General features: G+C 45.0%; 1 protein-coding gene across 6 annotated transcripts in view; it reads left to right on the top strand.

Annotated features, from left to right (window-relative positions):
- The window catches only part of UBE2G2 (ubiquitin conjugating enzyme E2 G2), a 32965-nt gene extending 24213 nt beyond the window's left edge, over window positions 1-8752 (top strand). For 3 of the 6 annotated variants that reach the window (XM_067538738.1, XM_067538735.1, XM_067538737.1), the window contains 3 exons: window positions 2074-2192; window positions 4253-4393; window positions 6385-8752. In XM_067538738.1, coding sequence (XP_067394839.1) covers window positions 2074-2192; window positions 4253-4393; window positions 6385-6497 — 373 coding nt within the window. In that variant the 3' untranslated portion in view covers window positions 6498-8752. The remainder of the gene's footprint in view (window positions 1-2073; window positions 2193-4252; window positions 4394-6384) is intronic. The other 3 variants (XM_067538739.1, XM_067538740.1, XM_067538741.1) reach the window with 2 other exon arrangements.
- Window positions 8753-12867: the final 4115 nt, after the last annotated feature.

Below are 12867 nucleotides of genomic sequence, written 5' to 3'. Positions count from 1 at the left end.
TCACACCTGCCAGTTATTTCCCCTTGACGTGCAGACACTAAAATCCCAGAACATGCCTTGGAGACAGATTGCTTAATTAGTAGGGTGTGTTTGGGTATAATTGAACAGAGTGTTGCGACCTTCCTAGTAATTTAATGTGCAAGCTTTGATATTCTCCTCCCTCTCACCCCTATATTTGGTTTTCAATTGATGGGGAGTGGGATAAGAGCAAGTTAACTGTTTGTTCTTTAGAAGAGCTCAGGAAACATGTAATCGAAATCGAAATCTGAGGTTTCTTGCTAGGTTTCTTGGGTGACTAGTGATAACTGTAATAGCAGCAGGCAATTGCCTTGGCTAAGTGTGAAAGTCTTCTGTTGATGCATGGTTATCGCAAAGTGCACAGGTTCCTTCACAAACCAACTGCATCAGTGATTGTGACTGTGGGTATGTTTTCACTGATGGCTGCAAATTCGCCACCGTCAGATCGATTTATCCGGATCGATTGAGCAGAAGTGGAGACTCACTCAATTGATCCAGGAGTCATTTCAATAAAACCACCTCCAAAAAAAGCGTAGCACTGCGTTGACAGGTACACATTTCCCATTGGTGCAGTGTAGTAGAGACAGCGTGCAGAAAAGAATTTAGGAAGTCGACGTAAGTTACACAAGCTACTTTAAGTAGCTTGCATAACTCTTGTCGACTGCCACCGTATTTCCCGGTAAGTATAGACCAGGCCTGTGATTAGATGAGGCATAGTAGGGGTAGGAGGAAGGAGAACTGCTGCTTTGGACAGCTTGTGTCTGGAAATGCCTGTGGTACTGGATCTTGTTTCCATCTGCTTCTGCCAGCCTTCAGGCTGTTGCTACATTGTGAGAGCAGTTTTTATTCCTCCCTCTGCCTGGAGCTGCCAGTCATTGCCCATAGAAGAGCTAGGACTGGAACTGCCAGTAGGAGAGGAGTGCCCCTGGGGCAGGGAACAAGGAAGCTGTCTGGCATGTCCACGAGGGGCCAGGACCACATTGCAGAGCAGCAGTAGGGGAGAGAGCAACAGAATAAAACACTGACTCTGTATATACAGCTGAAACGACCCATTTCCCATTGTGACTTTTTCATGGCTGGAGTTGCTACAGAGAGCTTATGTGATACTGAGGGTTTGTCTACACTAGAAGCGCTACAGTGGTGCGTGCAGCTGCACCACTGTAGCATGTCTGGTGAAGACGCTCTGTGCCGACAGGAGAGAGCTCTCCCGTTGGCATAATAAACCCACGTCTGAGAGGGGTGGCAGTGCTGTCCACACTGGCATTCAGGTCATGTAACATTCATGACGCACAGCACAGCATGGCACAGAACCTGAATGGGACCGTCAGCCGCAACTGCAATACAAATAATAAAGCATTTTAGAAGATGGCACATCACTAGCAGCAAGCTGTTATTTATAATGTGCATTATTCTTGTGCAACATATGCTAACGTCTATTTGAACAACAGATTTCTCCTGTCCTGGTGTGGCTAGCATTACCACTGATATCCCCCATTAAAATTGTGGCTAATGACTAAGATCTTGTTTAAACTTGTTCTTAAGAAGTATGAGATTTGTTTTCAAGTTTACATTTCAGGAGTACGGTGATGCTACATTAAATCAGGGCATCAATCATTGCTCAGAGTAGGGGAAACAGACTTGCAGTGGTTCCCATATAAAGATGTGAGGGCTGGACCCAAGATGGGTCCCTTCATCACCATCATGAAGTACAAAGCATGGTTTGCACAGTAAGAGACAGTCCTGCCGCAAAATGCTTAGTCTTTTTACAAATAATCATTTCGTTATGCCCAAGTGCTGGGATCTTTTTTTTCCTGTCCCCTACCATAATTGTAGTATTTGAATTTTAGTGAATTCCAGATGTGCGTATAATATTTTTCTTAGCATTTTGACTCTGATTGCAAGAGTACTGAGAGGGCAGTGTACTTTCCTTTCTGATTTTTTTTCGATGCTCATGTCATCCAGCTTAAATTGTATTTTTCAGACTAATTCTGTTAATAAATGACTACTGCAGAGAGAGGCATTTACACTGCAGTCAGGTACTTAATTTGTTTCTAGGGGCCCAGAAGACACGTGTTTTGAATATGGTGTTTTCCCTGCTATCCTGAGCTTTCCTCTTGACTATCCTCTCAGTCCTCCGAAGATGCGGTTCACATGTGAGATGTTTCATCCAAACAGTAAGTTTGATTCAACAGTTTTTTTAAAAAAAAGACTTTATTTTAATAAATAATTTTTTAAAAGGGCAACTGCTGTAGCTGGATGCCAGGTGTTCCCACCAAGGCTATTTTCTCTTATTTAACCCCAGATCTGACGTATGTGGTGGGATTCTCCTAGATAGTAGATAGTTTCATGTCTTTCTGGGACTGTATTTTCTCCTAAAATAACTCTCTCTTATCATGATCTCCTGGTCATGGTACTGTAAGGGACATGTTGCATGGGGACCATTCTGGGAATTCTTGCAATTATACCTCCATCTGAATTCTCTGATGGTATATGCCTTGTGGTGTATGGTTAGAAAAATAATCTGAAGCTCGGGTAGACTTTTCTGTGCTGTTCTGTAACTTAAAGTAGCTAATGTGAGGAATATTTTTAAGAAAAGAAAAAGTTAGCATAGCATCTGCTGCTAAAGACGGGGGTTTAATGAGATTCCCGATGTGACCTTGTGCGAGGCCAGGTGCCTCTGTTCATTATGTGGTACAGCTCAGATTCTTGGAGATGAACTTCAGAAGAGGTTTTTTTAGTCTTCTTAACTTTTCACTGTAATACTAAAAGATTGGAGTATCCCAACAAACTGTTTTTACACGACTCCTCTCTGTAGCTACGGGTTTAAAAATGTTCTACTGAATAATACTAATGTTTATGTGCAAAAGCTCATATATTTTAAAAACCACACCAAACGCTATTCCAGCACTCAGCTCTCATTTTCTGCACAGGCCCATGGCATTCTGCACAGAGCTGCTGATTACAAATTTAATTAATTTCCTAAAGCACCACAGAAAACATGTGCGAACGTTTTATTATGACTCAGATTATGTGCCTGGACTCATCCTCTGATTCATTAAAGTCTGACAACACTAGAGGGAAAACTCTGGCCGTCCATGTCCTACATTCTCCCCAGCCCTGGTACACAAGCTCTGAAGTGTCAACCCCGTAAATTCTGGCTGAGATTTAGGTACCTCTTTAATCCAAATTTCATGTGAAGCCATGGAATTTGTGCAGCTCCTTATCATTCACCTACTCTGCCCTTCCTGAAATGCTCACTGAGCACACTATGGTATATTATTCTGTCAGCAAGAGGGGTGGTTTAATCCACCCATCTTCCCAGCTCCCATTACTCTTGTCTCTTCCTGAGTGTCAAGGTTCTTATACCCCGCCTGTCACCATGGGAAATGATCTCCCAGTCGATTCCTGTGCAGATCCACCTTTAATGTAAGGAAAATTCTATAGGAACAGAAGTTTTCAAGAAGCCTGGGTGATTTAGCTGTCTATCATCCATTAACTTTATTAGAGCTAAAATTTCTAGACCAATTTGAAAATCCAGAAAGTCAGTGGAGCAGTGACCAGCAGGGGATGGAGTTCTTGGGGTGTCAGAGCATCTTGAGTCCAGTTGTGGGGAGGAGAATAGCAGAGTATTGTGGAGATTGGGGTTAGGTCCACTCTTAATGTCTCCATCTCTGGTCTGGAAGGAGTACGTTAATGAAATCTGCCAGTGAGAGTAATTTGGAACCGGTGGTGAGGACAGGGCAGTAATGCAAAAGGCTTTAGGGAGGCTAGAAACATGGGCAGAAAATAACAAGATGCAATTCACTTTGGAAAATGACAGGATAACGATTCTCTGGAAGCACAGTAATCCATATTGCAGAGCCACTGGGGGAGGAAAGTTTCGGCAGAAGTGATGCTGAAAAATGTTCGGCTCTATTTGGCTACCAACTTTCACTGTAAAGTGTCTGACTTTTCCTCCCGAGTGTGAGATCTGGTTTTTACAGCCCACCTCTGTGACCTGGGCTCCAATGATGGTAAGGTTACTTTCTTCCTTCCTATTTTGGGGAAGGTAACAGAACATCCATAACTTGTTCTGTTGCCTTCTGAAGGGCAAGTGTCCCCATGGATTCAGGAGCAGCCATGTGGAGGCAAGGGCTGTGCAAGTTTGGCCAGCCATGCACATTAATCACTGCTGTGCTGAGGAGCCAATGAGTCGTGTATTAAAATCTTTTCATCTCCTCTGCTTCCTCTGCAGTTTACCCAGATGGGAGAGTCTGCATCTCCATTTTGCATGCTCCGGGGGATGACCCCATGGGGTATGAGAGCAGCGCTGAGCGGTGGAGCCCAGTGCAGAGCGTGGAGAAGATCCTCTTGTCAGTGGTTAGCATGTTAGCAGGTAAGGACTGGTGCCTCATCTGGAGTTGCTCTGGTAGAGTAGCATTTCTGAAGCATGGTTAATGTCTCTACTTTGATGTTTGTTTTTGTTGGGCAGTCAAAGGTCTCAGACCCACTTTTGCAGCAACAAGATTTGTTGGTGCCATAACAGCCACTTACTGCTTTATTAATATACCAGTACCCTAAAAAGAACTAAAAATACCTGGACTGGATCAACAAATTGGTGGCTCCAGGTTTGCATGTAACCTTATCCCACTTCTCCTCAGGCCAGGGACACTGCCATGGAGGTCTGGGGGGCCCCGTTAATGCTTTCTGCTGTTGTGTGTGAAATCAGGGTTCAGTTTTTGGGTCTCGCTCTGACAGGTCACTGAGAGGTCATTGTTTCAGGGGACCTCCCTGCAAGCCCCATAGCTAATGTAATAATAATTCACACAAACTCCTATGTTGGAGGTAAGTTTCTAGACTTTGGTCGGCTAATAACTGGAGAAGATAGAAATGTGTTCCTTGAATTATTGGCACTGAGTGAAAAAAATACAGTTTAGGTACTTAATGCTGCTCTGATGAAGGCCATCTAAGAACCCAGAGGTATTTTGGATGTATACCTTCAGGGAAGAAGTACGACAGTTGGCCATAATCACAGCGTAACCATCAGGATGTAAACCCAAGGTTTTAGGAACAGAAAACCTGAATGAACAGAAGCAGTGCACTCTACTTGTTCCCATTTTTAACATCAAGACTGTCCCAAATCAGTTCAATTCCTAGCTATACATTAAACATCCATAGACTTAATACAGTGATGCATTGGCCGCGAAAAGTTTGGGATGTGCCACAGTTTTACCGAGGCTTGCCAGTGCTTAAGTAGTTGCCTGGACTCTTCTGTCCTTGTGACTTTGTTTCCCTTTTCACCTGCCACATGACACACCTTTGAGTATCCTTTGTGTAGCAGAGATTTTGGCAGCCTGTTTCCTGGACCCTGGCTGATTCAAACTGTGCGCTCTGGAGTTGTACTAAAGATTGGAAACTGAAGGCAGCTGGGGCCTAGTGAAGAGGTTGCCAGAGATATTGAGTCCCACCGTCTGATCCTCAAGGGGTGGTGAGAAAGGTCTGGAGGGTCAAGGGCTTGGAAGAAGCTAGGTTTGGAGATTGGTGATGGCTCAGGTTAGGGTTTCGGTGCTTTGAACTGGTCAAATCACCCGGAGTTGGACTCATTTGGATCTTAAGCTCATGTACAATCGCAAACAAATTCATGAGCTTTATTCCCATCTTGTCATGGGATGGTTCCAAGTCCTGGTGATGAAACCATGAAAGGAGACTGGGCAGATGTGAGAGTAGGGGTTGGGAGCCAGGACGCCTAGGTTCTGTTCTCACTTGCCACTGTCTCGGTGTCATCCTTAAGTAATTATGCTCCCCTTTCCACCACTGTTCTTTATTAATCTTGGGTAAGTTTCGGTGCCTCGGTTTAGCTGATTGTAAAATGGGTTGCCTGCCTTACAGGTACTTAAATACTGTTTGCAAAGTTCTCAGATTCTTTGACGGAGGTGGCTCTAGAAGTGAAAGCTGTGTGTGTTTTGGAGAACTCTTCCCACAGGGCATGAGGTGACCTGCAATGTGGGGCTGGAGAGAAGTCTTGGGTGTTCATGAAACTCCAAAACCACACAGGGGTTTTCCAGGTGGCAGCCTGCAGTGTTAGAAGTCTCCTCTGGTGACAAAATATTCTCTTTTTAAATAAGGGCTGAGGTTCAGCTACTAAGAAAGCACCAACAGTACAAATCACTGAAGCTTTTCACCAGAAAAAATCCTTGTTGACATTCTCCTCTGAGTTCTGTGCGATATGTCAAACAAGGGGTGTGATTTCTCTCCAGGGGTCTCTTTACATTCCCCCAGGTGTGGATGGTACCTCAGGTATATAGGGGGAATGTGTAAAGGCTGCACATGAAGAACCAAAGTCCTTGGTGAGTAACCTAGCTGCCTGTTGTGTCTTTCTCTTTTCAGAACCAAATGATGAAAGTGGAGCTAATGTTGATGCTTCCAAAATGTGGCGGGAGGACAGAGAACAGTTTAACAAAATTGCCAAGCAGACTGTGCAGAAGTCCCTTGGGCTTTAAAAACAAAAAGAAGAAAAGAAACTGCAGTGTTTTATATTTCTCTCCACTTGACGGAGAGCAGTGCTTTGTGCTGGTACCAAAAAGGCGGATTTTGCAAAATCATTGGCCTGGTTCTTCCTCTTTACTCTTTATTATTTCCCCCCTTCCTTCCCCCTCCCCACCCGCACCCAAAAAAAAAAGCTGTTGGCTCACATACTAAAACGTGTAGGAAGAGGATACATTATTATAACTCAAAAATGGAGTCAGTCCTATTGCAAAGGCTGTTCATTGCTACCTCATTTTGTTGTATTGAAAACATGGAGATTTTACGAAGCATGAATTTCTTGAGCCTAGTGAGGTCTCATAAAATTTGCTGCATCCCACCACCTGGTCTCACCTGAAGAAGTGATTTTGCATTGCCGAGTGGTGGAATCAGTCTTATTCTCCCCAAAGTCAGTGATTCAGAGCAAAGGTTAGCAGACGAATACTTAAGTAGCTAGGAAGTCAGGATATCCAAGTTTGCAGGTATTCCTATTTTGGCCAATCTGCCACCAGAACTAGTTCCAGAGAAAAGGAGTTTTAGGTAACCTGCTTCAACAATCAGCTTTACATTTCTGTGTTGTTAACATCATGCCCAAAAGTGTTTGTAGAAAGCAAGTCATTTTTAATTTTGTGATATCATTGGGAAATTGAAAACAGAAATGATGATTAACGCCGGAGTTCACGAAAAGGTAGCTCAGTGAAAGAGGTTATAAGACAAGAATACGTTCAGGTTGTTTTAATGTAGGTAGCGATTTTAATTTTTTTTTTTTTTTAGCTAACGTGACAGTCTCTAGATGGCCAGTTTCATCAATGGCTGGTCTCTGGACTCAGCTGTCTGGAATAACCAAGTATTTTTTGTATCATGCTACCAGTCTGAATCTAGCCTTTTGAATCTGATTTTGCAAAGAAGGGATCCCAAGGACTGCTCTAATTACTCATTAAAATATTCATTGTAACTTCCAGTTACAATCAGAGGTGGACAGCTGGAAATCCAGTCTTTCCTAAACGTTTTGGTCAGCTGTCTTGTCAGGTACCTGCATCCCAAAACGTTAGGTAGGCCATCTGTGCTCTGAAAATCCTGGGCTCAGTTGGTCCTGCTGGGAAAGTAAAACCTTTCCAAGTTATTATGCGATGATCTGAAACCCTTTTCTGCCAATACCTTGATAGAGTGGAGCACTGACTTAAACCTTATCATTTCAGTCCAGATTACCCACTCTTCAGGAGGGAAATGTGGAGTTTTGATGGAGATTCAATTTAACCCTTACATTAACAGAAGTTGCTATTTCTAGACGCTAACTACTCTTGCATAACTAAGTCAGTGCTTGGGGAGATCCTTATAGCTGATGCCATCCTCTAGTGTAGAGGATGGAAGGATGCACACTTACAACATTGTATGGTGTGCACCCGGGTACTGGACAATGTGGAATCTGCAGACTCTACTCCTTGTAGTGCCCAGTCTGTAAAGCTGGTGGTGTTCGTGCTTTACAACTGAACCTCTTGTCTAGGCCTGAATCTTCTGTAGGCATTTCCAGCAAATATGCTTATGCTGCAAGCAATAACACATGCCTCTATTGTGTGTGGAATCAAATATTGTTGACTATCTTAAACAGGCTGAGTTTGGATAGGAGTTGCTTTTTTTTTAATGAAAAGAACCAAGAGATGAAATTATAGGAATAATTACATTATTGAGAAAGCTTTGCTGAAGTGAAATATATATCTATTGCTCTCATCTCAGTATCTGGTGGCTTGCAGTTCATATTGCATATGCACGTGTGCTGCATTTCACTCTAGGATGTCTTTATCCATCATTGAGGAGAGTCTGGGCTGGGATAACTTGCTGGATTTATCTCCATTCTGGGGAGTAATTCCTCTAGGTTTGGAAGACGACTAGTTTTGGGGGCAGGAAGATGATGGAGTAGTATTGTACCCAACTAGTGTTTGAAAACGTACATGAAGATGTAGCTTTTGTATGTGGAGTGAAGGCATTTTATGCATTAGGTAGATGCGACGTAGCTTGTGGAGTGCCATACCCACATTAGGAAACAGCTTCATAAAGGCTGAATGCCTGATTCCAGACATTGTCATCAATCAGGAAGGGGACATGGCAGAATTAGTCTTGTTTTAAAAGCAAAATATTTTTATTCATGTGTATTCAAAGATTCACTATCCTTATTTTATTATGTAAGTTAATCTGTATATTGAAAATAAAGTGGTATTTTCCTCCTTTCACAAAAGTGTAAGCATGTATTTCTCTTATGGCTGTTTCTTTCAGTAGGTGAAAAGATAGATGGCCAGGAAAGCCCCGCTTTGATTTGGGTCCCATGTGGGAAAGGTATGTTCCAGTGTCATTAAGCCCACAGGAGAGATCTTCAAAGACACAAAGGGGCATAAGAATTGCCAGGAGGGATCAGACCAAAGATCCATCCTACCCAGTATCCTATCTCTGACAGTGGCCAGCACCCACTGCTTTAGAAGAAGGTGCACGAATCCTGCAGTGGGCATGAAGGTCTCTGGATCTCTAATACCTACAGAGCAGCTTAGGCAGGAGGTTTAATATCCCTTCCAGAATTTGTATGGCAATAGCTATTCTGACTCTGGAAAAGGGCAGTTAGATGCCAGCTCAAATTGACTTTCAGTGGGAATTGGGCATCTAGCTCAAAATGACTTAAATCATGTCTAAAATTAGTAGCAAAAACACTTGATGGAAGCCACCAATTTTAATAACTTCTATTGAGATTTTTAAGTTATTTCTCAGTGGTTGGTTGGAGAGCTGAAACGGGCCTTTGTCTCATTACTTGAACATCTATTTGTTCTGATTTCTTATGTTCATGCTATGGCCAAAATAGGGGAGTGTTATATTTACTGTACTACACAATTTATTCCTATAAAAGTTTAAACTTCATTTAAACATAACACAGTCAGCATGTTAGAATATTTTTGTACTAGTTGCAAATGAAAAATAAAACATGTTGATTCAAGTAACCATCGCTGACACACTTCATCCTGACAGGTTAGAGTACTTCACACACTGGAGGCACACACGAGTCATATGCCCATTACCTGAAATGCCTCACATGTGATGTCGCAGCCATTCTGTGCCAGCAACTTTGCACCTTTTCGGGTTTCTTACAGCTTAGGAACAGCTTACAGAGTTCTATTTTATGAAGCTGCTGCTGTGATATTGCATGGTCTTCAATGAGAGGAGACATTTTCTTTCCCTTTTAAAAAAAGATTCATGTTCTGTAATACTAGCCCCCCTAGTAACAGTTCTGATCAATTTGCCGTTTTCAGTATCTGAAACAATTAAATCAAAAATAGTTCTCTGGAGTGTGTCAGAACTACTAGTGTCATACAGTGATATATGCATGCAAGTAACTTTTTAATCTTTAATTTTACCTCTGTCCCTTTGGTGGATTGCTTGCTTTAGGCTTTATTAGTTTAAAAATATACTAGCAGCATCCCTTTTAAAGCTTTTCCCTCCCCCTTTGGCAAACACACACAGAACACACACAGTGGGAAATGAGAGGGTCTTTGAAAACGTTGTACTAAAGGTGTTGGAACCACATTAATCAGACTCAGCTGGAGGGCAGAGCAGACGAGGGTGGGCTGGGGGGATTCTCAACAGCTTCTTCAGCTTGGACCAGTTCCGACTTCATGATCAGTGTTGTGAATTGAAGGCATATGCCTTTAAAATGAAACAAATGTACTCGCTTTCGCTTGTTTCCTTGTGTAAAAGCTACACCAGTTGTAGAGTTTCTTTTGTGACTTACCATATTTTCCTCTTCCCTTGCCAAAGCGCCATCTCTCAGGAAGGCTGGAGGCGAGAGACTGCATTGCATATGAATCAAAGCACAGGCATTGTTCATTCCAGTGCCCAGGTTTGGACATCTTGACCCTTAAGAGAGGCACCTAAACAAGTGGCCTGATTTTTCTGGGGTGCTGAGCACCCTCGTCTCACGCTGCCGGCGCCCCCTTGGAGCAGATGGAGATTTCAGGTACCACGCCTTTTGGAATCTGGAGGCTGCAATCTTTTCATTGAGTCAGTGGAAGAGCTGGGGGCTGAGTATCTGCCATGGCAAACCCATACCATGTTGAGGTGAGCAGGTTCATAGTCCCGCACTCTTCTCAAGCACCATCCATGGCACAGTTCAGATGGTAAGCTGCTTGCGTCACGCACTGTCTCTTCCTAGATGCCCATAGGCGTGTGCACAGGGTGTGCCCAGGCACACCCTAATGCAGGGGTATCATACATGCCTTTTTTATCCGGCCCGCGATTCTTTTTTGACGTGGCCTGTGGCGCCGTCTCGCTGTGTTTAAAGCTGCTGTGAAAGAGTGGAGGGCACGCGATCCTTCGGCGGACGGAGCTGCGAGATGGGATCTGCCACCGAAATACCCTCTCTCACGTCATTTCTCGGCGGAGACTATGACGCAGCGAGAATTCCACTGGCGGGTAATTCAAATGTTGCCCGCTGGCAGAATTGAGTTTGACACCCCCGATAAAGATTCCCTGGGTATACACCCTAAGGAAAATTCCCTGGGTGCACACGTTTATGTAGGTGCCGTCGGGCTTGTTTCAGTCTGTCATTGCCTTCAGGGATCCCACGGGGACATCTAGCCGGCTGACAGGAGGAGCTGATCTGGCTGCCTAGAGCTTGGGGGACTCCCTGCCCCAGCCACTGCTGCAGGCACTGGGGTTTCCCAGCAGCCAGGTCCAGCTGGGCACCAGCCCGGCCTTGGGCTCCTCGGGCCTGAGCTCACCCATTGGTTTCACTCCCAGCTCTGGCTGGTGGGAGAGGGCTGAGTGCTGGGGAGGGACAGGGAAGATTGTCTCCAGTGTGATCCTCTGCTCTTCCCCTCCCCTGGGAGAAATAGGCTTCCAGAGATTGGTGGGGGGAAGATCCCACAGGACAGGCTAACGAGCCCTTCCATAGTCCATGTAATGGGTCCGTAAGTGTTACTCTCCTCCCCCTGATGCCCTGTCCCCATCCCCTCATCTCCATTGCTGGGGCCATGCCAGGATGATCCATCACCCCCTGCCACGCCATCCTGACGCTGCCTTTGTGGGGTTCTAGGTGCACTGCTGGCCTGGCTGCTGCCCTGCTGGGCTCTCTGGTGCCATCTACGTGCCCTGGAAAAAAGTGTGTGTGTGTGTGTGTGTGTGTGTGTGTGTGTGTGTGTGTGTGTGTGTGTGTTTTGAGGGGGGTGTCTATTACTTTCCACAGAAATGAAAGTGACCACATCTGCCAGCCCCCCACGCACCTGCTCAGGCACTCCGCTCAGCCCCTCCTCTGCCAACTCCCCTTGGGCACTTTCCCCAGCCCTTTATCTGCCAGTCACCCACATGGCCCCCTTAGGCACTATTACTGTGTCCCTCCCCAGCTCCCCACAAACCATCTTGACCCCAGACTCACCTTACCTTCCACAGGCAGTGGGGCACACTCCCCTGCCTTACCCTGCCCCTGCCTTGCTCCTTCCTCATGGTTGCTGCCTTCCTCCCTCAGAGCCCAGCAGCAGTGGGGCACGAGGAGATTCTTCCATGCACTCATCCCTAGCTGCCCGCCAATCAATCACCTGTACATCAAAATGCACTACAGGCTGTTTAGTGCCCGGTGCTGGTCGGGCATGGCTGTACATTCCCAGCCTGCCTTGCTGCATGCTAACAGAGTGTGTCGATTAGCCCTCAGCAAACATGGGCTCTAGGCCAGGCTTAGTTTTCCCATCTGTACAATGGGGAGAATGATCCCATCTTTTCTAAAGCACTTTGAACTCCATCGGTGAAAAGTGCTACGTAAGAGCGAATTATCTTATTGGTACAGATTCACCCCCTGGCCAGTTGTCTGCCTATATTTTCCATTGCCCTGTGAGCTAGCATTGCAGCTGAACTAGTTGCAAACAGGTCTCTGAAAATTATAGCTGCCTAAATGGCCTGGTAACCTGTTTTTTCCCCTCTGTGAATGAAGCAATGGCTGATGGGAGAAAAGGGGCATGGCCAAATGGTATAAAAGCCTGGCCCAGCAGGACTGGGACATATGCATACAGCTCTCAGAGCCAGCTGCTCCTTGTCTGTGTCTTGGCCCAGTCCTGACAGCTGCCCTCCTCCTCTCTGTGTTCATTCTCATGTACTTGCTTGTTGGTTTTAATAAACTGGTAAATTTTAACTGCTGGCTCTTTTCCCCAAATGAGCAGCCCAGAAACCTGATTCATGGTTTCATGCAGAACCTATTGTGACAGTGTCAGACCGGATGGCTACCGAAGAGGGCTAGAAGGCTGATATATCAGCTCCAGGCTCAGCAAATCCCTTTTCCCCTGGTAGCTGAGCAGGGGTTACTCCAGGTTAGTCAACACACCT

The sequence above is a fragment of the Emydura macquarii genome, unplaced genomic scaffold (assembly GCF_026122565.2).
Source record: "Emydura macquarii macquarii isolate MOO-44397 ecotype Brisbane River unplaced genomic scaffold, CSIRO-AGI_Emac_v2 contig_499, whole genome shotgun sequence".
NCBI classification, from domain to species: Eukaryota; Metazoa; Chordata; order Testudines; family Chelidae; genus Emydura; species Emydura macquarii.
Note: the sequence above shows the minus strand (reverse complement) of the source record. Positions and strands in the feature narration are given on the sequence as shown.